Raw genomic sequence first — 23,698 nt, forward strand, 5'->3', positions numbered from 1 at the left:
GATGTTACAACGGTCCGATGTTTCGTAATCCTGTCCGACACTCATACGACGATTAGCTAATCTTCTTAATTAGTTATCGCATACGGTTTGGGAAAAACGAATGTGTGTGATTGTATGCTTATCATACACGCTCTATAATAGTGAATCATTTGTGATGGGTCGCACATTGTAAACGTAGCACCACAGAATACCGACTGCGATGGCAATGCGAGCACAAACGAGTAGGAGTACTATAGGGTCCCTATCCCTGATGGTTTCTGGGCCGTGTCAATTGCTCAACAGTAATTTGTTCACCCACCGTAAATACTTATGTTCTTGAGAGAAGCCACTAGTGAAACCTATGGGCCCCGGGTCTATTTTCCATCATATTAATCTCCCGACAACCAGCTATTTCTGGCGCCGTTTTTATTTTGTTTACTTTACTTTGCATCTTTATCATAAAAATACCAAAAATATTATCCTATCATATCTATCAGATCTCACTCTCGTAAGTGACCGTGAAGGGATTGACAACCCCTTATCGCATTGGTTGCGAGGATTTATTTGTTTGTGTAGGTGCGAGGGACTCGTGCGTGGCCTCCTACTGGATTGATACCTTGGTTCTTAAAAACTGAGGGAAATACTTACGCTGCTTTACTGCATCACCCTTTCCTCTTCAAGGAAAAACCAACGCAGTGCTCAAGAGGTAGCAGACATCCATGTACAACTTTCTGTAAATATTTGTTTTACCCTAGAAAATCATAACATCAATGTCCTAAATTTACGTATTTCAATTCAGTTTTCATATGGGCTTAAATCCTAAATATCTCTTTAATAGATGAACTCAACTAGCATCCACAGAGAGACTCTATATAAATGAAAATGACAGAATTGTGGGTACCAAACAAAAAGGGGTTGACCACCAATGGAATACGTGTTCATATTTTATATTTCCAAGTGTATTAAGTATATTCATTCATCGTCAGTTTTGCATCTCGATAATGGAACAAATTACACTCGTACATCCTTGATTGATGAACATGATGTCAGCTCATGAGTTTATACTTCAAGGGGACAGTCATAGAAAGGAAGGAACAATGAGAGGCATGACAAATAGTTAAACTCTAAACGGGTAGATCTAAATCCCAATGCAATTTGTATCTACGATGTCGACAGAGTTGGGTTTCAATTGAACCTGTAAGTCCTTTTTTACGTGGCTCTAACACTGAGCCAAAAAACCTGACCGATGCAACCGAAGGTAGCAATGCTCAGATAGTATAATGTGTGCCATCGTAGGAGAAGGATGATAATCTACAACAACAAAAATAATCGAGGTCAGAGCTATATAAAAGCACTACCTATAAAGAAAATCCCAATTAGTTCATGATAAGAAAACTATAGTAGAGTACGAAATTTTAGAAAAATTGTACATACAACAAAATATAGGGAGCTGGTGCCCCAATGGCATTGCCAGGACAATTGTGGTCCAAACTTCCAAAGCTTGTATCAATAAGCATAGCAATGAAATGTGATTGTATTCATTTATAACTATTCAATATCAGAAATCAAGAGTACAGAGAAATGTCTAACAACTCCCGGGTGCCCCTACACCCTCATGAACAGTAAATTCATAAAAATAGAAAACAAATTAAAAAATCTGAAACTTTCAGGGATCAAAGATTATTAAAGGTTTGATGTTCCTTCAAAGTTTCAGCAGCAAATAACCTTCGTGGAGCCCTCACAAAAAAAATCACTGCTCAAAAATGTACATAAACTTTGAACAATGATTTTGTTTTACTATTTGAGTGCTCTTCGAATGTAACTTTTAGCTAAAACTTTGCAAGATCATCAAAAGTTTCATGATGTTCGATGTCCCAAAGTTTCAGTTTTTTTTTTGAACTTGTTTTGAATTTACTGTTCATAGAGGGTGTAGGGGCACCCGGTGCTGAAAATCATGTCTCGTTATCAAAAGTATTTTGCTATCAGTTCAAGATTCCAAAAAAAGCCCAGAATAAGCTAATGCAAAGAAACCTTCCACTGGACATATCTTTTTAGTGTTGATTAGTAGGCAGAGTTGCCCACGCTACATGGGCATTAAACGGTTTTATACTACAACAGGAAGTATAGTAACTCATATATGATTTGCCATGCTATAGTTGCGAGTGCGCCATATAGCTCCTAGCACGTATCTGGCTAGTTGTAAAACTGGTAAAACCATACAGGGACCTTACTGAGAGATAGAAACTATAAACCATAATAAATATCCTTAAACAAACTCTTCATCGTAGAGAATAATTCCACAACTTGGTACATCGGATCCGAATTGCTAGGTCTATCTAAGTAGAAAAGGTTATAGTAATTCAGAAATTGATCTGGCTTCCTATATACTTCTGTAACTTTAGAATCACATCCATGATGCATGCATAACTGATATTGATTTTGTCAAATCAGTTGTACGCCCCTACTCCAATTTTTTTGTTTACCTGTAAATGCACAGAGAAGTACCTTCTAACAAATAAAATATTTCAGAAGCAGCATCAATATATAAAGCTATTCTTTCCCTTAAACATGAATTGTCTAGAATACACCAAATAGTTAACTAAAATAAATAGAGAAATAAGTTTCACGGGTGTCACTTTGGCAAGATACATGAAAGCAGGCTCCTCAAAATGACAACTATCCAAGTTTGAAAAGGCTGATGGGCTGATTAGTAAGCAAGCACAGAGCCACAGCGAGACATGCACAAATATTCAGCGTCGATGAAAGGCAAAGCATTACAGAAGATGGACAACCAGTACTCCAAGATTTGAAAGATAGGAAATTTTCGCCATCTAGCGCTTGCAATCAAAATCATCCGAATGGGAGATATGAGAACGATCCATCATATCTCGACACATTCTTGCAGACAGTGCTTAAGTTATAGAGGACTGTGGATGTGAGAGATTGACCAGACTTGCTGCCAGTGGGAGGTGGATGGAGACAAAACATATAGCTTTCATCCAAAAAAGGCTTCCTATAACACACAAATCAAAGTTTCCAACCGAAATTAACTCAAAAAATACTCACATCTAAGGAGACAGAGGAGGCAGCGCATCGACCTTTGGTGTGGGTGATGTTGGAGTAGGACGCAGACCACAAATTAGATTATCTAGTTCAAGCTATATCTATGTTTATACACGCTCGAGGTCGATCCAACGTTGTTGCAAGCTGTGGTTGTTAATGGAGGCCCTACCCTGCGTTACCATCAGCCCAGGTATACCTTCGAGGCCGAAAAGAAAGTTGTCCACCAGCTGGGCACTTGGCCGGCGCGGCGTCCGCCTATGGTTCAGTCGCCGGGCAAAGCATCCTTCCAGGATCCAACAGATAAACATAGGCCACGAACTCATGCCTTCCATCCGCGGGAGCGGCGAACGAAGCAGGGTTCGACACATGCCACCAAGGACAGTGGCAGGGGCGGAGGAGGAGGGAAGGCAGCGGGCAGCAGCGGCAGAGGCGGAGGAGAAGAGGAGGTGTCGTGGACCGACGACCGTGCCAAAGGGGCTGACCACACGCAGAGATCGAGGGGAGGCGGCGGGCAGCACCGGCAAAGGCGGAGATGCCGTGGACCGGCGACCGTGCCAGAGGGGCTGACCACACACTGAGATCGGGGAGGTAGCGCGCACCGCCGGCAAAGCCGGAAGAGGAGGGTAGGTGCCGCGGACCGGTGACCTGGCAGAGGGGCGGACCACACAAAGAGATTGCTTCCTATCCACCACACTCCATACTATTGCCAGGGAAGAAGATTGGTCCTTTATTTATGGAGAGAGAGGAAACGGAAAGGATGCTGGTGGCAGGACTATTTGCGATGGGGCACCATTGAGCTTCGGTGGTAATTTAGGACTGGAAACAGAGCGACCACATGCAAGTCTAGATGCTAATAAAATTAGTTAAATGAGAAAATAATTGATGATGTGGCAAGATGTTGAGGTGGATAGGCTGTATGTCAAGAGAAATATGATCGTGGAGATGAACTATTTAAGTATTATAGATTCTGGGGACCGAGTCAAACCAGGTAACGCTGAACTACCATACACACTGACACTAGGCCTGCTAAGGATGGCAGTGGGTAGGGTATGCGACGGGTAGAGCAATATCATATCCATAGCCGTGTAGTCAATGGTATAAAATTCTACACATACCCATACACATGGCTATGAAAATTTACCCGTATCCATATCCGACGGGTATCCATATCCATACCCATTGGATATCCAACGGGTAGATCAAACAGTAACACACATTATTCATAATTTTACATTCATCCATAGCATATTTTAAGAAATATTTATCTCAACCCAATAGCAGATATGACAACTTTAGCATAGGTTTAGAAGCTCACAACACACTTCACCAAATAACATCTGGCAAGTATGCAACATTTCAGTACAAACGGGTAAGGTATGGGTATACCATGGGTACAGGGTTATACGTATGCCCTACCCGTGAATTAACATGCATGGTATGAGTATTATCCATGGATATTAAACTGTGCCTATATCCTACCCATGCGGGTACGATATCCGCAGATATCCATGCCCATATGCCCATAGGTAAAATCGCCGCCCCGAGCAGGCCGCCACTGATACTGACACCGGGCCCCATGTATGCGGTATGCCGCCGCTGAACCCAGCCCTCCGTTTCCGGGGACACGAGTGCCTTTATAGGCGCCTTTTTTTTTTGGCAGCCGCGTGGTCTCCCCCTGTGGCCGTACATCGCATCTCATCGCCACATCTCGCACCAGTAGACTACCCAGCAGCAAAAATCCAAACGGAGACCGCCGCCGCGACGAAACCCTAAGCCCCCGTGCGGCCGGCGATCGCCGGAGATGGAAGACCTTCCGCCGGCCCCGCGCCGGCCGCTCTTCGACCTCAACGTCGCCATGGAGGATTTCGAGGAGGAGGAGCCCCAGGAGGTGGAGGAGGTCGTCGAAGTGGAGGAAGTAGTTGAGGAGGAGGAGGAGGAGGAGGAGGAGGAGGAAGAGGAACAGGCTCCCGAGGAGATGATCATGGAGGAGGAGACGGCGGTGGCGCCGGCCGAGGAGGAAGACGCTATTGTGGAGAAGGAGGTCGTGGAGGAGGTGGGGGTGTCTGGGGAAGGAGGGGAGAACGAGGGGAGGAGGAAGAAGAGGAAGGAGTACGAGGTGTTCGTGTTTGGGCTGCCGCGGGAAGCCATGGAGGATGACGTCGCGGCGGCGCTCACCGAGGCCGGCGAGGTCGAGGAGGTGCGGCTCGTCCGGGATCCGGTGGAGCCGCAGCTTAACAAGGGCTTTGCCTTTGTACGCTTTGCCGAGGTTTGGCAGGCGAGGTGGGCTGCCAACGACCTCCGCACGGCCATGGTATTCTTTACAGCTACTGCATCCACTAGATTCACTTCCCTAGCTCTGTAGTGTGAATTGCTGGAAAGTGGTCGGGTTGGGGAAAACACTGAACGAACTGGTCCTAAATTAATGGCCTCTGGCCTTTGCGCAACATCTGAAGCATTGCCTTATTGGTTTCGATGAGAATTTGCTACGTACTAGGAACGAAGTGGTTGGAAAAAGGTTGAATTTTTAAGGGAACTGTTGTACGGTCTCGTGCTTTACAGGGCTTAAGGCACTGTAGATAGATAAATAAGGGAAATCGAACAAGCTGGGTTCAATTCAAACTAATACCTTTGAGTTATTAGTTTATAATTGTTTGGCTGGCTCATTTTGTGCTAGAGATGTAGAAGGATATGGTGCCAGGAAGGTTTAGTTTAGAACTACTCCCTCTGTCCCATAATATAAGAGCGTTTTTTACACTAGTGTAGTCCGTTTTTGACACTAGTGTAGTGTCAAAAACGCTCTTATATTATGGGGTGGAGGGAGTAGTACGTTGTAGTGCTAACGGCATATACGATTAATCATTTCCTTTGCTAAAAGACTGGGCAGTAGTTCCTGCTGGCCCCAGCATATTTATTACAACAACAACAAAGCCTTTCAGTCCCAAACAAGTTGGGTTAAGCTAGAGTTAAAACCCATAAGATATCAAAACCAAGTCATGGCTATGGCATGTGGATAGCTAACTTCCATGCACCCCTGTCCATGGCTAAATCTTTGGTGATATTATAGTTCTTCAGATCTCTCTTTAGGAACTCCTCCCATGTCAAGTTTGGTCTACTATGACGTCTCTTGCCATTATCAACACATTTTAACCGGCAGCTATGCATTGGCCCTTTTGGAGATCTACGTTGTATATGCCCAAACCATCTCAGACAATGTTGGACAAGCTTCTCTTCAATCGGTGCCACCCCAACTCTATCACATATATATCCACGGACATATACAAATTGGTGGAATTAGGTCTAAAGAAGCAAGGTGGGACTATCTAATCTGTTTACAAACTTGTTTTATAAACATGAGCGGAATCTGCGAAACTTGGCCCCAAAAAACCAGTATCGCGGCGTCGTATGAAAATATGAAGGCCCATGCGAAGGCACAGCTGAATGACGGACGGCATGCGCAATCGAGCGAAGACTCCAACCCACGCATTGCATTAAGAGCACCCATAGTGTAGTGTTTTTGCTGCCTCTAAGCCTTCTCTCTCCTGTTAGAGGCAGCCTCCATACATTGCAGGCCCCAGCCTCTAGTCCAAAATCGTTAGCATCGCCTCGTAGGTCGTAGCATGGAGGCAGCCTCTAATGAATAAAGAAATTGAGGACCCCATATGTCAGTTCCAGGGAGCGGCTGTATAGGAGAATAAAATATGTTGAGATTTGAGAAACTTGTTTTCTAAATCTGGTCCATCTAAAAGGTGACCGCAGCCTCTATACACTAAGCCCGTGCGTTGCAACGGATCCAAAGTAGAATAATACTTGTTCACAAACTTGAAAGAAAACACTCTAGTTTTGATGTACATATATCACAAAAAAAATATTATGTTTCACTCAAAATATATTCCTCGGGCTGTTTTGATGAGGTGAAGGAGGGATGTGGTTGGTTTCAAGATACTAAGGGGTTTTCTGCAAATTGGAGCAGAGAAGTGGCCTATTGTTGCAAAAAGGAACTTACCTCACAGTCGTTAGATGCAGATCTAATGGTCAGAAATGACGGATGGCAGACACACCATCATTACCAACTGAGTCTTTTATAGGAGTAGAGAAACTTCAGCGGCAATCTATGCGAAATGTTATAGAGGCGATGCTGCCTCTACACACTGGATGTCCTAATTCCGCTCAAGAAAAACACATTGCATTAATTTTTTAGCACCTGACGTGTGCAAAGCCAACTGGGGGCACAATATATATATATAATATACAACGTGTACTTTTACAACAGCTAGGTTGTCCAGTTGGTTACAGATGTTTGATTAATGTGTGCGGTTGTGAGTTCGACTCCAACCCACGCATTGCATTAATTCTTTAGCACCTGACACATGCGAAACTAACTGGGCTTTTGAAGCAGTGCAGTGCACAAACTTGGCCCATCAAGACGTTCGAATCGTTTTCTTCCTGCCACTCAGTACCGCAGGTTGATTATACGAACATTTTTTCTGGATTGCAGGGTTGATTTCTAGAAAGCTTAGAGACTTTTCTGCAAAATGTCACGACCTTTCACAACAGCTAGGTTGTCCAGTTGGTTACCGATGTTTGATTGATGTGCGGTTGTGAGTTCGACTCCAACCCACGCATTGCAGTAATTTTTTTAATTTTTTAGCACCTGACACGTGCGGAGCTAACTGGGCTTCTGAAGCAGTGCAGGTGCACAAACTTGGCCCGTCAAGACGTTCGAATCGTTTTCTTCCTACGACTCAGTACCGCAGGTTGATTATACGAACAGTTTTTCTGGATTGCGGGGTTGATTTCTAGAAAGCTTAGAGACTTTTCCGCAAAACGTCATGATGGACTGGACCAAGAATATCACCTCCCTTTATTAGTAGGTAAAATAGATATAGATTCAAGACAGGACTAAGATTTCTTTCCATATGTGATTTTGTTTCCAAATTAAGAGTCTTAAGTTAGGTAGATCTATATAAGAGCAGGATTGTAATATATGAGGGTGAGAAATATTCTCTTCTCATAACCTATGCCTTCCTGATCCCACAAAACATGCTATCTAGCTATCTTGAGTGCTAGAGTGGCCGTGTTATGAGTTAAAGTCCACAACATTTCGGTCGTAGAGCTGATCCACCATGACATGAGATGAAAAGCATCACAAGTGATAACCTCATGGCATCCATCCTTGAACTGCAACATCTACCATGGTCTTTGTTGTCGAGAAGATGTCAAGAAGGATACTCCGCGGCATGATTGAGCTGATATAGAAAGTGCTTGATCAAATCTTGTCTTTGATCTGTACGTAGTGGTGGAGACAACTGAAGTTTTACCAGTGAGATCAAAGGGCTTGGCCTTCATTAAATATGGTTCAGACAATGATGTTGCACGATCTACAGAAACTGCTGTCAACATGGTTTCAACTTTCAAGTTACTACCCTTGTCGTCCAATATATCAGGAGCAACAAAAACTAGGCGGCAGCAGAGACATGGTAAATTGCGTGTCAGCGGAAGCACAAGGAAAAGTATTGGTAGAGGAATGAGAAACCACAACAGGAAGTCATGGGTTTGGTGCAGTCTAGCACAGAATTTATGGTGGTTGGCAGCACATAAAGTGTTACCCTCTGTCCCCTTTTACATGGCGCCCTCGTTTTGCATGATTTAACTTTGACCACGAACTTGTTTAATAACATGTGTTGTATGGCATAAAAATGATACCATGTTCAAATACGAATCTGGTGATACAATTTTTGTGAAATACAACCCGTGTTTAGTTGGCCAAACTAATGGTCAAACTTCATTCTTGGAATGCGCATGTGCCATGTATTGAGGGGATGGAGGGAGTACTTACTTGGATAAACCCATGTGCATGACAAACAATTGAGCCAGGGGTTGCCAAGTCAGAGACTCAATTAGTTATTGTAATTAGTATGGAAGTGCATGTGTGCATACATCTGATAGGTTATTTGGAGCGGGCATGTGCAAGGATCAGGAACTTGTGTGGTTTGATTATCTGCATCGTGCTGGAGCCAGGACATGTGTTCCATAGGGGTGCGATGGGAGTCTGTAGCGCGATGAAGTCTCAAGCTAGCGTAGTAGTGAGAGAAATTACTAGGAGGAAAGAAGATACAATGAAAGTACATTAGGGAACGCTGCCATGCAATGTGTCAGAAGGGCTCTTACACGCTTGAGTCAGGAATGCAAGGAGTAAATGTCAGGAAGGCTCCAAAATTTTAGTGTTAAGTGGAGCAAGAGTGGCAACATCCCCATCCATTTGGGGCTTAATTGGTGTGTTTGGTTCACCACCCCACACTATCAGTACAATCTACTGATGGACAAGGACCATCTGTAACCCCATAACAAAATATGGTTCGCAATGACTGCTAGTCAGTGGGGTGGTGGCGGGAGAAGTACTGCATTCTCAGACTGCAGCAGCTAGCAGGCTTCGTAATTCAGGAGAATCAGGAAGTATAGTCTGCAGTTAATGGCATTTAGTATGTTACAGTCGAAGTCAATTTATAATGGTGTAGTTAGAACGTACTCCCTCCGTTCACAAATATAAGATGTTTTGGATATTTCATTATGGATCACATACAGACCGAAATGAGTTAACGAACACACTAAAACATGTCTATATACATCCGATTCACAAAAAAGTTAGAACATCCTATATTTGTGAACAGAGGAGTATTATATACACATTGGTTCCAAGTTAAGTCCATGTCTTTGGGGTCAAAATTGGGTAGCTCTATGTAAGAGCGGGCATTTAAAGCAAAAATCTTTGGGAAGAAGCAAGAACCAATATATTCTCTTCTCCTTCCCTATGTCTTCCTAAGCCCTTGCAGATGGCATAACTGGCTATCTTCAGTACCGTAGTTATCCCTCTCCGCTCGTCTATCAACGATTACAACTGGTAGTACTCAACATTCTTTTAGTTAGTATAATTTGATATGGTCTCTTGTATGTCAGTATGTTTACATCTGTTAGATTATGTACTGCTGCTAACATTTAAAAGTTTAAGCATTTAGATGGGTAGTCTCGATTAGATTTTCTTTGATAGTAAAGCAATTGCATTTGCCATGCTGATTGTACTTTGTGATACTTTATTCAATATACTTGAAATTCTTGGACATGTTTGGTATTGACAATGAATGCTCACATCCATGTGTGTTCAACGAATGATATTTTTTAACTAGCCAATAGGGCTGCACATATATATAACACTTCATTATGGTTTTCAGATCAAGGGAAAAGCTTGTGGAATATGCAAGAACAATGATAATGAGACCCTTCATCTTCGGAACATTTGCTTCGATTGGTCAAAAAATGATGTATGCTGTCTTACTTATTTGATACTCGCATTTTTTGCAAGCACCTTGCTATTTTGAGTAATGGTTGATCTCTTGCAGTTAGCGGAGAAGCTGAAAACCTTTGAGTTGGAAAACCTTGAAGATATCAATTTAATTGAGCACCCTGATAGAAAGGGAAGAAATAGAGGCTATGCGTTTCTTGACTTCAGCTCACATGTGGATGCTGTTGCTGGATTTCTTAAACTACAGAAAAGAGATCTGTTTCTTGGTACTGATGTTAGAGCACAAATATCATTTTCAAACACCATTTCACAAGATGATAAGGTTATGGAGAAGGTACATCCACAAATGAAGTAGCTTTATCTTCTATTTGCTTCTGTAACTAGAGGTATTGCATGATCATGCCTTTTCCATTTAACATCTCTTATTATCATTATGAAATGTAGGTAAAATCTGTTTTCTTGGATGGCTTACCGCCTCATTGGGATGAAGACGACGTGAGGGAAAAGTTTGGAAAGTTTGGTGAAATTGATAATATACAACTTGCTAGAAATATGTTTACAGCAAAACGTAAAGATTTTGGTTTCATCAGCTTTACTACAAGACAAGCGGCATTAGATTGCATTGATATGGTCAATAAAGGTCGCTTTGGTGAAGGTAGTGGAAAGGTAATCCCTTTACGCTCTTTATTGTTGTGCGACTTCTACCTTTGGTTTATTTGCTTGAGCTATGGTTAGTTACTACTTACTACTTCCATACTTTCAGATCCGCATGAAGGCTACTCTACAAAGACCAAAGCCTACTTTCAAAAAGCCTTCATGGCAAGGGGATAATCACATGTTGGGCGTCAGGAGAGGATTTATTGGCAAAAATTATGGTGACAGAGAGCCCCACCCTAACAGATTCAGGCATTTAGGTCCTGAAAGACGTCCTTATTCAAATCATAGCAACTACCCAGGGAGCAGAATTCGGGAAGGTTATGTTGGTAGGTTGCCTCCCATGGCGGTTGATGATGGAGAAAGACCTGTTTCAGTGCGAGAATACAGGTCTTACTACAGAAGAGATTCTACAGTACCTGGTTGGTTTCTTTTGAAAAATGTGTGTTCCTCTTTCTTTTTTCCACGAGGTTACTGAAAGGGTTATTTTTAATGCTTGGTTGTAGACCCCCGCCATAAATATGGAAGGACACACCCGGGGAGCAGAATCCGGGAAGGTTATGTTGAGAGTCGATATGATAATAAATATCCAAAACATAAGCATGCAGCATATGAAGCATCAACCATGCAAGGAGATGAATACAGCAGGAGTAAATATAGACATTCATACTTGGAGAGGGCACATGATGAATCTTGCCCAGAATGCATTAGAGGTGATCATAACTCAAGTGCTTATCAGAGTGGGCATTACTCCAGCGCTGACAAGGCTGGTCACCACTATCAGTGTGAGAATGTTGATGAATTTGCTGCAACCAGTGGTGGATCGGAGAAAGGCTACTATAATAAGACAGTAAGTGCATGGTTTCCAGTTTTTAGGTTTTATTTCCATCCTGATGTTAATTGTAGGCTGACTCTGTGTTGTTAGGAGCATGAGCTCACGGTGGCTTCAACTTCTCAAGTAGCACCTCAGCGCAAGGAACCCTACCGCGGGGTGGTACGTAGTGTTTAATGTTATGATTTGCTTAAAAAAAGTCTTACATTCAGATGCAGATGGAGTACTTGGCTGCTTGCTGGTTGATGCTGACTATTGGAGCGCTTGTGTTTCCTAGGAACAAGAATTATTGCCTTCAAGTCCTGCAATGTGTAACTGTAGCGAATGCTACAAGGTAGCGAACCACAAAAGCACATCCTGAGATGCTTGTCGTTCTGATTTTGTTTGATTCTGATATTTTCGTTGTTGTCTAGGGGCAGAAGTCAGCAGCAGCCCCTTCAAGCTCTCAAAGCGAGATAACTAGTCATTCCAATCCTCAAGTTGCTGCTCCCCATCGCCGGATTGCTAAACCTTTTCATGACCAGCGGAGGTAAGGCTGTTTTGTGTGCGCATTGGATTTTGCTCTCCCCACAAAGAGAAGGCTTGTGACGTGAAACTGTGCTTGGTGTTTCCAACAGCTTTGTTCCTGATGAGTATGATGAGGTGGAGTACACAGTCAGGGAGCGCAGAGGCCGATATTTATCTGCAAGAGACGGGAGGAAATACTCTAGGCAAGGACGATAGAGCTTCCCAAGCCTTTGTTATAGGATTTTATTTATTCATAGCGTTGAGTTACCCAGCTAGCTACCCCAACCTTGTGCATTGCTCGAGTGCCTTTGATGCGGACACATACATTCTGAGTTATGACATTATATGAAACAATTTTACATGCCAAGCGTTTCTGATCGGCCGACAGATCTAACGCTCGATCGGTCACACCACGCGTGCGTTGTCAATGCCCCTTGAGAAAGCGAACATGTGGTTGCGGGCCCCATGGGGAGGGTCGTGACAACCGTATGACACCGGTAAGGCAAGCTCGTCACGTCGGCACCATGGTCATGTGCCACTCACCCACCCACCCTCTCGTCCTCCCCCTGTCTAAGCTCGTCACGTCGGCACCATGGTCATGTGCCACTCACCCACCCACCCTCTCGTCCTCCCCCTGTCTACTAGTACTACTATAACCGAAGACCCGTCATGCTAAGACTCGGGCTTTGATCGATCGACCAACGCTAAGCATTGGCCTTTTTACATTCTCATTTTTGGGCCTCTTAAAGGGTGATACTCTCTATAATGCACACAACACCAATAGAGAACCAATGGATTTGCTGCTGTTAACTTGTTTTGTCAATCCTGAAAGCTTATTACGCGGTAATTTTTTAGGACGCCTCGATTTTAACCATCTTCGCTGCGTGTTGTCATGTCTTGACGTGTCAAGCTTCGGACTTTGGTGAACCTTCCATCCAAACCGAACCATTTAGGGCCCTTCTTATCCTTGATCACACTGGCAAGATTTTCTTCTCGGGCTTGCCCCATTGCTACCTGTACGGCGGGAATCGACTACTATATTTTAGAATAAAACTAGATTGTTGGTGATGCGTGTTTGTTATGTCCGTCTATTTTGAATCTTATATTTTTCATGAATATGCAAAAGATTTATGTATCTTCTCACTAGAAGGACAACAGTACAAATTGCAAAGTTGAAGAGGTAGTTAAAGCATCATACAAACATGTGCACACTAATGGCGAGAGTATGAGCATTAAGGCAAACAAGGTCGCCTCAACCCAAGAGAAGAGAAGGCCTACGTCTCTGGCAGCGGTTAGGCCAAGCCCCTTGCTCCAACTCTTGCCTAGTTGCGCAAGTCATCACGGATCTGCTGGAGCAGACGTGAGATCGATGGTTGGTTACCGTTGAAGACGACATCGCCCCAGTGCTTCCAAATGAGCCAAAAGGTTAGAATGACAATGAAAGATAGGGCTTCCGCGGGCTTCGCGGGACGGAGGCAACTATGGCTTCCCACCATGCCCGCGATGAGGTCTCTATGCTCAGGATGGCGAAAGGAGAGCGACACCAGTCCAGGACCTCATACCAAATTTTGCTGGAGGAGCAAGTCAGGAGCAGGTGTTGCATGGTCTCTGGCTCTTGTTCACACAGGGGGAAAAGTGGAGTGACCGTGTCCTGGATATAGGGGTACTAACCCGGCTGGCCTATAGCCTTCGGATGGGCCGGTGGGCTCTCGTTCTCTTCAAGGTTGTTGGGGATATTCCCCACGGTTATAACCCGGCTAAAGGTTTGGCCCGGCCTAGAGCTTGAAGGCTCTATATATGGGTCATACCATTTTCTGGGTTAAGATAAGATGACGAGGAGGAATCTAGGGCTGAGTGACGAGACCCGGCAGGAGGCCGGCTTGACAGGAGCCCAATGGGCCGGCTCGCAGTGAAGGTCCAAGAAGAGGAGACCCAGTTTGCTATGGCCGGCTCAAAGGATTATACACAGGATGGATACTTCCTAACTTGGAAGGCATAGAAGATTAAACAAGACTTAGAGTAGGACTCGGAACCTATTGTAAACCCCAGGGGCCCTGCTATTATATAAAGTGGGCTCCTTGGTCGTCTAAAGAACAAGTTAGAGACAAGTCAATAGCTCTCGAGATAGAGGTAGTGAAACAACACCCTTGTAATCGAGATCCATCATCATCAATAGCAATCAAGCAGGATGTAGGCTTTTACCTCCACCACGAGGGGCTGAACCTGGGTAAAACTCGCGTCTCTTGATTCCGACCAACCCCGTTTAAGCTACCACCTAGTTGCGATGGCCTCACAACTTAGTCCTTTCACGAGGATATCTGCCGTGACGAAAGCACGACAAAGGTGGACTCGAGAAGTTGCGTGCCTAGGCGTGATCAAGACTGCCTCTGCCGAAGACTTGACATACACTCCAAGACATCTCCTGCCGCCTCCATGCGATCCCCTGGATACCGACCATGTAACCCTAGATGCCCTACCTGGCGTGTATATAAGCCAAGGGATTTAGCCCGTAGAGGGGACCGAATAACAACTACATTCATGTAGCCCTAGAGTTAGAACACAACTTACAATCTCGAGGTACACTACTAGGGAAAAGCCTAGCAGTAGCGCGGGTATTTGGTGTATCAGTAGCGCGGGTCCCGCGCTACTGATATGGTGCTACAGCTAACATGTATCAGTAGCGCGTGTTGCCCCACGCTACTGCTATACATGGCTAGCAGTAGCGAGCTTTAGTTCAACGCGCTGATGCTAATAGCTGCAGCGCTTTTAACTAGGGCGTGCTACTGGTAAGAGCGCGCTGCTGCTAACTTTATTCCCCTTGCTACTGTTAGTTTTATTAGCTTTTGTTTTTTTCTGCATATTTGTTTTGTATTTGAATAGGCTTTATACAATAATCTTTTGCGTATCATACACATACAAATGTAATCATAGCATCAAATCATGTCATCATCATAATCATCATCCAACACAAAGTGATCTCTCGTCATCATCTCGAAAATAGCCATACAAGTCTCGATTACTTGCAACTACATCGTCATCCATCTAAACAATGATATACGCGAGAAGAGCTATCACTATGAGTGAGAGCGGAACTATGCAGTACATGAGTTCGTATCCCTCTCGCACTAGCGTGAACCTAAACTAACTACCGGCCGTCACTCGGAAACCGGAAGCCGGTACACCTGGGCCTGACACTCCGGCCACTTGTCGTATACTCCTGGTGTAGCACTTCTTCTCCATCGATGATCTATGCACCTGCATCGTCACATGAGTCGATGATATGCAACATATATAGTTGAGCAACAGAAAGAGACAGACTTGGCAAAAATAGAAGCAACATATCATAAGCATAAATAACAAAGTTCATCGTACCCAAAATGCCCTAACTAGAGTGATCTTGGCTAGTCGAGGAGGATGGTTTAATTACATCACAAATAAAGTTTCGTCGTGCATAACTCAAAGTTTCGTCATACAGAAAGTATGGACTAAACGAACACATTGTCATATATCGACAATCACTCCAACATGCCGTGCCATCCATCCAAGTCAGGGAGATAGTCCCCGAGCTTAGTGAAAGGCTCAGGTCAAGACGCCGAGAGGCTACGCGTGTTCGGACGTCTTCCCGCGACATTTGCCCTTCCTCGTAGAACATCCCTATTTTTTCGAGGACCTCCTTCGTGATGATTTGGGCAAGTTCACGCTGGATGTGATAGAACTCAGCTCGAAGTCGATGATCCGGGATATCTCCTACGTTCTTTGCCCATTGTAGAATATGGGCATCGCCAGATGTAGGTGACATGCGAAGGTTCTGCTGATCCCGTCTCTACTCCAGCATGTGGTGTAGGACATAGAATCCATCACTAAGAGTATCACTCGGTTGCTGGATGTAGCAGAAGTCGGTCTTATGGTCGAAGGCGGGCCTGCCGTCCCTTTTCTTCTTGGTCTTGATCTCTCCACCCTGTACGCCGTAGAAAAAGATAGCACTGTCGAGAACAGACTTGATGTGGGTGTAATCCTTTTTGTTCATGTTCTTCGAAGAGTCCAAGTAAAGAGCGTTGGAGTATCAGGGGTAAAGGATGATGAGGACGGCGTGACCGCCGCTGCGCAAAATAAGTACACCTCAAATTAATTAGCCTCCACCATGCAAATGAATGATTGAAATCAAAGGAAGGATATCTACGCGGATGACTTACATGAGATGATAAGGCACGAGAATCGTCTCCTTGTCCTTATTGGCGACCATGAAATCGAGGATGTAGTCCCTCGCGTATTCACGGTGCTTTGCGCAGACTGCCAAGAAGCCCTCGTGCATGAAGTACGGGTCAGCGACACAGATATAAGGTATCTGCTCAATCCCGATGATGTAGTTCATGTACAAGCATAAAGGCGGACAAATGTAAAATCCAGCTTCTTCAAGTGAAACATGTCGAAGATGTAATCGAATCAAAGGAAGAACTTCTCCGCGGGGAATGTGTGGATGTACGACCTTTGCCGCGGCATGTTAACCACGTAGAGTGGGTATCCTGGATTTTCCGAGGCGATGAGGCTTTTCTCTCTCCGCAACACATCGTCATGAAGTCTCCTTAGATCGCCGTGTGTGGCCTCTACCGCTGCTTTAGGTAGGATTGGTTCACCGGGGGTATGGTATTTCGCCGCACCGGGGACAGGTATACGGTCTTGAACCCGAGGCTGCGGAGGCGGCTGGATCATAGCAGCATCTTTATTGTTGCCTTTCCTCGCTCTCTTCCTATGCTTCTTTGGTGGAAGGTCGTCTATAATACGTTCAGCCTCCGGAGGCGGCAATTCAGGCATCGACTCATGACTCAAACCCTGAGTACTCATACTGCTGAGCCATCAATCCTCCGTCATGATTGGCGCTAGTATTGAGATACTGTTGAGTGTCATCGTCATCCTCATCCTCATCTATGGCCCGGCCGCCTCCAGACGAAGCAGACTCTTTGGCCACAATAGGACCCACCCCTTGTAATCGCCAAGCCGCCGTGGGGTCTCGTCGTCATCCCCCTAGTACCGGAGGAGCCGAATTCTCGTGGCCCGGTTTGACACTGGCCACGGAAACCTTGAAGACGTCGGGGGGATCGCCCGACTGTGGAACAATTGTTCCTTCGGCTTCATTATCGTCGCCTTCCCGACGTCCACCTTCTGGTCGCTGATGGTGTACAATATGGTGCACGGGGTTACGTCGGCCTGCAAAGACATGTCTGCGACGTGAGACATCTGAAAGGCAACGGAAACGGGAGATTATACATTTATTGAAGAGGGCTGGTGTGACAGGTACCGTGAGGGCATCGAGTCAGCCAAAGACGAAGCACCGCCGAGCATGTCCGAGATGGAGGACGGGCTGCTACGTGCAGGTGTGGGAGCCGGTGCAGGAGCTGGTGCGGGAGCCGGTGCATGAGCAGGTGCTAGTGCAGGTGCTGGTGCAATGCTAGTCGAGCTGCTCCCGAAGAAGTCGGCAAGGGGAAAGTCTGCTGCATCTTTATTTGGATTTTGCCTGCTCCAACTGACGATAGTCGGAACCAAGACACCACACGTAGCTGCCATCTCCCATTTTGCGGCAGCTACCGCAGCTTTGATTGTCTTACCTGATTTCTTCTCAACCGCAATCTCAACCTTCTTGTCGATGTTTTCTTCAGTTAACCTCCGTCTTTCCTTTCTCTCCTCCGTGGTCTCACGGTAGTACTTCTTCCACGTGGCGCCGTCTCCGACACTGTGCACGCATCCATATGACGGCCGAGTGTCCACCGGGAGTCGTTTCAATATGTTCAAGGCCCGGTTGAATGGGGTGTCCCACTTGGGCCTCGCCAACGCCTCATACGGCAAGTCGCTTTCGGCCTCAATCCTGTGCTGCTCTCTCTGCAAAAGGAACAAGGATCATTTACAAATATGACTAAACATGCAGTCGAATTGATCAGAAACTAAAATTACCAGCAGTCTCATGAACTCCGTCGTGACCGGGTCCGTCTCCAAAACCTTCTTGACTGGGTGCCAATGGTACCGGGCCCTGAGGACGTCACGCTCCTGCGGGACGGTGAACTCCGCCAAGGGGTCTGGGATGCCAAGACTTTCGCGTTCCACGTCCTCCTTGGCCCATATGGACCTCTCCCCCGCGTAACCACGGCTTCCGAGGTGGTGGCACCCCATGTTCCTCTCTTGAAGTCCCTTCATGTACTTTGACTTTTCTTTGGCAGCTTCGGCATCGCAAGCCGCCTTGAATATTTCAAACTGCTCTTCTGTGATTGCCGGATTATCCTTTACAATCTCGGAGTAGGGTTCCTTTTTGTTGATAATCTGATGTTTCACCCTTACTTTCCAGGTGGCCAACGCATCGCTAAACTTGCTCATGGCACGTTTTTTTATCTTCTTCATTGCCGGGTCTTTATCTGGATCAGTATATTTCTTTTCATCCCGTCCCGGGAACAAGAATACCTGGTGCAGCTTCGTTAGGAGGGAGGGCCTCATATTTTCTATCTTCTTTAGTTTCTCATCGTTGATGGTGGCGCAAGCCCGTAGTATGCAGCCTATTTGATTGCCGTAGCACGATCGCACTTCCTCAGGCTCTTTTGGCTATAATTGCCGTCGTCCACCTCCGTGACCACCACTCTAGTAGTGATGAGCTGGTTTGGGCGCTGTTGCCTCTTTGGTTTCCGTTCTATACCGGCTCTGCCAGTCTCGGCGCCGGTCTCAGTCTCAGCGCCGGTCTCGATGTCTGTCTCAGTCTCCGATGTGACAGGTGGGCCCAGCAACAACAACCGTTGATCATCGACAAGGTTCAAAAATTTGTCTGCCGCTCGGTAGACATCGTCACAATCACCAGAACCCTGTCCTTCATCGTTGCTAGCCATGTTTCCTACGATTAAATCTAGTCAATTAATTCTAGACCTAATAAAATGAATAATGACATAAAAAGACCTATGTTTTGCAGGAGCGTTGATTCATTCTCGGTGTGGCAAATCCCGGGAACTCGATGAAGGAAATATGCCCTAGAGGCAATAATAAAGTTATTATTTATTTCCTTATTTCATGATAAGTGTTTATTATTCATGCTAGAATTGTATTAATCGGAAACTTAGTACATGTGTGAATACATAGACAGAACAAAGTGTCCTAGTATGCCTCTACTTGACTAGCTCGTTTATCAAAGATGGTTATGTTTCCTAACCATAAACATGTGTTGTCATTTGATGAACGAGATCACATCATTAGGAGAATGTTCCCCAACACTTGATATGTCCTAGTTTGTAGCACAAGTCATGCCGAAATTCATGGAAAATTTTAGCATGACCTTTGCTAAAATGTAACGCCCCGAGACCGACGCTCCAGACGCCTTCCATGTTCTTCGTGATCGATGTGTGTTTTATTTGCTTGTTGCATTTCATCATTGCATCATCCACATTGCATCGGCACTTCGTTGCTGTCATTTTTCAAAACTTGCATCCGTTCATAGTTGCCGCGTCCCCCCTTGCCTTTGTTGACCGTTTCGAGACCAACCGGGTTTTTCGACCCCTCTTGTCTGACGAGTTGACCCTCTCTACATTTTATTCAGACCCCTCGCGCGTGTCCGAAAGTTGTCCCGAACCCGACCCGCTCAGTCGTGACCGATGGGTCCGGATCATCCCCAAACATCTATAAAACATCTCCGTTTTCTTAATTGGGCACCTAAGCTATTTATCCGAGACCGTCCAATTAAAATCGGAGGGACTAGATCGCCCCTAATCTAACCCACATGCTATATATATAGGTCCAAACCCTAGTCTAGGCAGTCCCATCCATCCAATCCCTCACCCGCCGCCGCCACTCTCAACCTTGGGATCCTCCCAGATCCCCTCCTCACCAACCCACGCACAGCCAGCCACCGTCTTCTTCCCGCGCCTCTTCGCCGGAGTCGCCAAGCCGCCGCTCTGAAGCTTCTCCGCTGCGGCGCCAAGTCCCTCTGCTCGACCCGCCAAGTCTGGCGCCACCATCCTGTGCCTCGCCCGTGCGCCGACATCTTCTGCTTTTTATCCAGAGAACGTCTGTTTTGCAGAAAAACCCTCATGTTCATGCATATAATATTTCACAAACCGTGCATCGGATTAAAATGTTTTATATATGAAAAGTTCTTAGAATTTCATCTAGTTTCATAATATGCCACTTTCATCCATGTTAAAAAGGTTTAACTTGCTGTTTGTTTAATTTTGCATAAATAGCATGTTAAAATGATTTATTTCATAACTAAATAACCGTAGCTCCATTTTAAATAAACTTTATATGTAAATGGGGTTAAAAATGCATAGATTAACATGTTGCACTTTATTTTCCTGTTTAACAACTCTAAAATATGGTTAGGGCAGAACAGTACCAAATTCCTAATATGCATATGGGGATTTTCCGAAATTGTTGTTTGTTGTTCCGGCCTCATTTAAACTTGCCTAAATAGTTCGTTTACTTATGCTTCACCCATTGCTATGTTTAGTAACATTTAATATTGTTGGGTACATAAACGAGAGAGAACTAAATAGTTGATGTGGTGTTTCGTCAATATGCAACTCGTTGCATATTGAGCTCCACTTAATTTGTAGTATTGTTTGTGCACTTTGTCGTGCCATGCCTCATTAAACCGGACATGCATCATACTTGATTGTGCATCATGCCATGTCTTGTGATGGTTGTTTACCATGTTGTTTGCTTCTTTCCGGTTGCGCTTCTGCTTGATAGTTCCGGTTACGTTGCGATTGTGAGGATTCGTTCGACTACGTTGGTTCGTCTACTTCATGGACTCGTTCTTCTTCCTTGCGGGATCTCAGGCAAGATGACCATTACCCTCGATATCACTTCTATCTTTGCTTGCTAGTTGTTCGTTCTATTGCAATGTCACGCTACCTACCACTTGTTTATCATGCCTCCGATATTGCCATGTCAAGCCTCTAACGCACCTTCCTAGCAAACCATTGTTTGGCTATGTTACCGCTTTTGCTTAGCCCCTCTTATAGCGTTGTTAGTTGCAGGTGAAGTTGAAGATTGCTCCATGTTGGAACATGACTATGTTGGGATATCACAATATCTCTTATTTAATTAATGCACCTATATACTTGGCAAAGGGTGGAAGGCTCGGCCTTATGCCTGGTGTTTTGTTCCACTCTTGCCGCCCTAGTTTCCGTCATACCGGTGTTATGCTCCTTGATTTTGCGTTCCTTACGCGGTTGGGGTTATGGGACCCCCTTGACAGTTCGCTTTGAATAAAACTCCTCCAGCAAGGCCCAACCTTGGTTTTACATTTGCCTAACAACCTATACCTTTCCCTTGGGTTTTCACGAGCCCGAGGGTCATCTTTATTTTAGCCCCCCCGGGCCAGTGCTCCTCTGAGTGTTGGTCGGAACCGAGTCGCCTGCGGGGCCACCTCGGGGAAACACGAGGGCTAGTTTTACTCGTAGCTTGTCTCATCCGCTGTGCCCTAAGAACGAGATATGTGCAGCTCCTACCGGGATTTGTCGGGACAGTCGGGTGGTCTTGCTGGTCTTGTTTTACCATTGTCGAAATGTCTTGTAACCGGGATTCCGAGACTGATCGGGTCTTTCCGGGGGAAGGAATATCCTTCGTTGATCGTGAGAGCTTGTGATGGGCTAAGTTGGGACACCCCTGCAGGGTATAAACTTTCGAAAGCCGTGCCCGCGGTTATGTGGCAGATGGGAATTTGTTAATGTCCGGTTGTAGAGAACTTGACACTTGACTTAATTAAAAATGCATCAACCACGTGTGTAGCCGTGATGGTCTCTTTTCGGCGGAGTCCGGGAAGTGAACACGGTTTTTGGGTTATGTATGAACGTAAGTAGTTTCAGGGTCACTTCTTGATCACTTCTAGCTTCTCGACCGTTGCGTTGCTTCTCTTCTCGCTCTTATTTGCGTATGTTAGCCACCATATTTGCTTAGTTCTTGCTGCAGCTCTACCTCATTACCTCATCCTACCCATAGGCTTAAATAGTCTTGATCTCGCGGGTTTTGAGATTGCTGAGTCCTCGTGACTCACCAGATACTACCAAAACAATTGTAGGTGCCGATGATACCATGCAGGTGATGCTACCGAACTCAAGTGGGAGTTCGACGAGGACCTTGGTCGTTACTATGTTTCGTTTCCGGATGATCAGTAGTGGAGCCCAGTTGGGATGATCGGGGATCTAGCAGTTGGGTTATCTTCCTTTTCATTTATTTGTCCGTAGTCGGACTATGTGTGTACTCTGAATGATGTATGAATTATATGTTCATTGTGTGAAGTGGCGATTGTAAGCCAACCCTCTTTATCCCTTTCTTGTTCATTACATGGGATTGTGTGAAGATGACCCTTCTTGCGAGAAAACCACAATGCGGTTATGCCTCTAAGTCGTGCCTCGACACGTGAGAGATATAGCCGCATCATGGGCCCCCGACTTAGGAGCCCCCTGCTTGATTGAATCGCTGACGTTGTTGAGTCTAGAACAAAAATGTTTTGAGTCTTAGGATTATATATATCGGAGAGTAGGATTCTTTTTACTCCTCAGTCCCTTCGTCGCTTGGTGAGGCCTCCTGACATAGATGATTTGACTTTTCTCTCCTCAAATCTCACTAAATTTTTTTAGGATCACGCGGGTATCTTGGGATCGTTCCGATATTCTTGTGACGAGAACATTGTTCTTGGTGCCTCCTGACATTTAAGGGTTGTGGCAGTGTCCCGGGGAGTTGAGCTCCGAGGTGTTGTCGTCACAATTTTATCGTTGCAGTTCTGGAATACATGAGTTTTTTCCGCCGACATCGAAAATCTCTTTTATGTAGTTGTTGGTGAGATAACCTCGATGCCACCCAGTACTGGGGCGGGAGTTCGGGAGTATTGCCATAGCTCGTATAACGGATGCTTTTCGAAGGTTGAGGTACACAATTTCCGGAGTTTTCTTGGTTATGTGTTGACGGATGGATACAGCTGGATGTAGGGATTGTTAGTTTGGGTGAGATATTGTGCTTCCCATGTATCCCCAACACCAGATTGCATAGCCAGAAAGTTTCAGGAGTTTATAGGTGGGAATTCAAGTATCTCGTAGGATATCTTTCCAACAGACACATGATACGACATGGGATCTATCATATGTTTGTTCTGGCTTATATCCTAAGCCAAATCCTTTGTTTTGTTTTGAGTTGTGGTATTCGAGTTGCTTCGAAGTCAAATGTAGATTCCATACCTTTTCTAAATGGCATCCACATATTTATATGGGAGTGCTAATCCTTCTTGATCATTGAGGTTGTCATGTCAATTCTTTTCCAATCGGCGTGTTTCTCTTCAAGTGCATCCGATCATTCCAACATCCGCAAGATCAATTATAAGTTTTCTCAACGGTGTCTGT

General features: G+C 45.1%; 1 protein-coding gene and 1 long non-coding RNA gene across 3 annotated transcripts; one reads left to right on the forward strand and one right to left on the reverse strand.

Annotated features, from left to right (window-relative positions):
• Positions 1–922: 922 nt before the first annotated feature.
• Positions 923–3,747, reverse strand: LOC120973260 (uncharacterized). The gene is made up of 2 exons (XR_005767770.3): positions 3,046–3,747; positions 923–1,290 (listed from the first exon to the last, which is right to left on the reverse strand). It is a non-coding gene; the product is annotated as an uncharacterized lncRNA (long non-coding RNA).
• A 918-nt stretch (positions 3,748–4,665) lies between these two features.
• LOC109780944 (uncharacterized) lies at positions 4,666–12,699 on the forward strand. Of its 2 annotated transcripts, none has more exons than XM_020339548.4 (10): positions 4,666–5,353; positions 10,269–10,358; positions 10,437–10,673; positions 10,784–11,005; positions 11,103–11,415; positions 11,500–11,843; positions 11,919–11,987; positions 12,103–12,159; positions 12,239–12,354; positions 12,443–12,699. In XM_020339548.4, exons 1-10 carry the CDS (start codon positions 4,844–4,846, stop codon positions 12,546–12,548), a joined length of 2,064 nt encoding a protein of 687 aa, XP_020195137.1. In that variant the 5' UTR covers positions 4,666–4,843; the 3' UTR covers positions 12,549–12,699. The 2 variants fall into 2 exon arrangements, with proteins under 2 accessions (XP_020195137.1, XP_020195196.1); XM_020339607.4 differs by having other exon boundaries at positions 4,702–5,353; positions 12,245–12,354.
• Positions 12,700–23,698: the final 10,999 nt, after the last annotated feature.

The sequence above is a fragment of the Aegilops tauschii genome, chromosome 2 (genome assembly GCF_002575655.3).
Source record: "Aegilops tauschii subsp. strangulata cultivar AL8/78 chromosome 2, Aet v6.0, whole genome shotgun sequence".
Lineage (NCBI taxonomy): Eukaryota > Viridiplantae > Streptophyta > Magnoliopsida > Poales > Poaceae > Aegilops > Aegilops tauschii.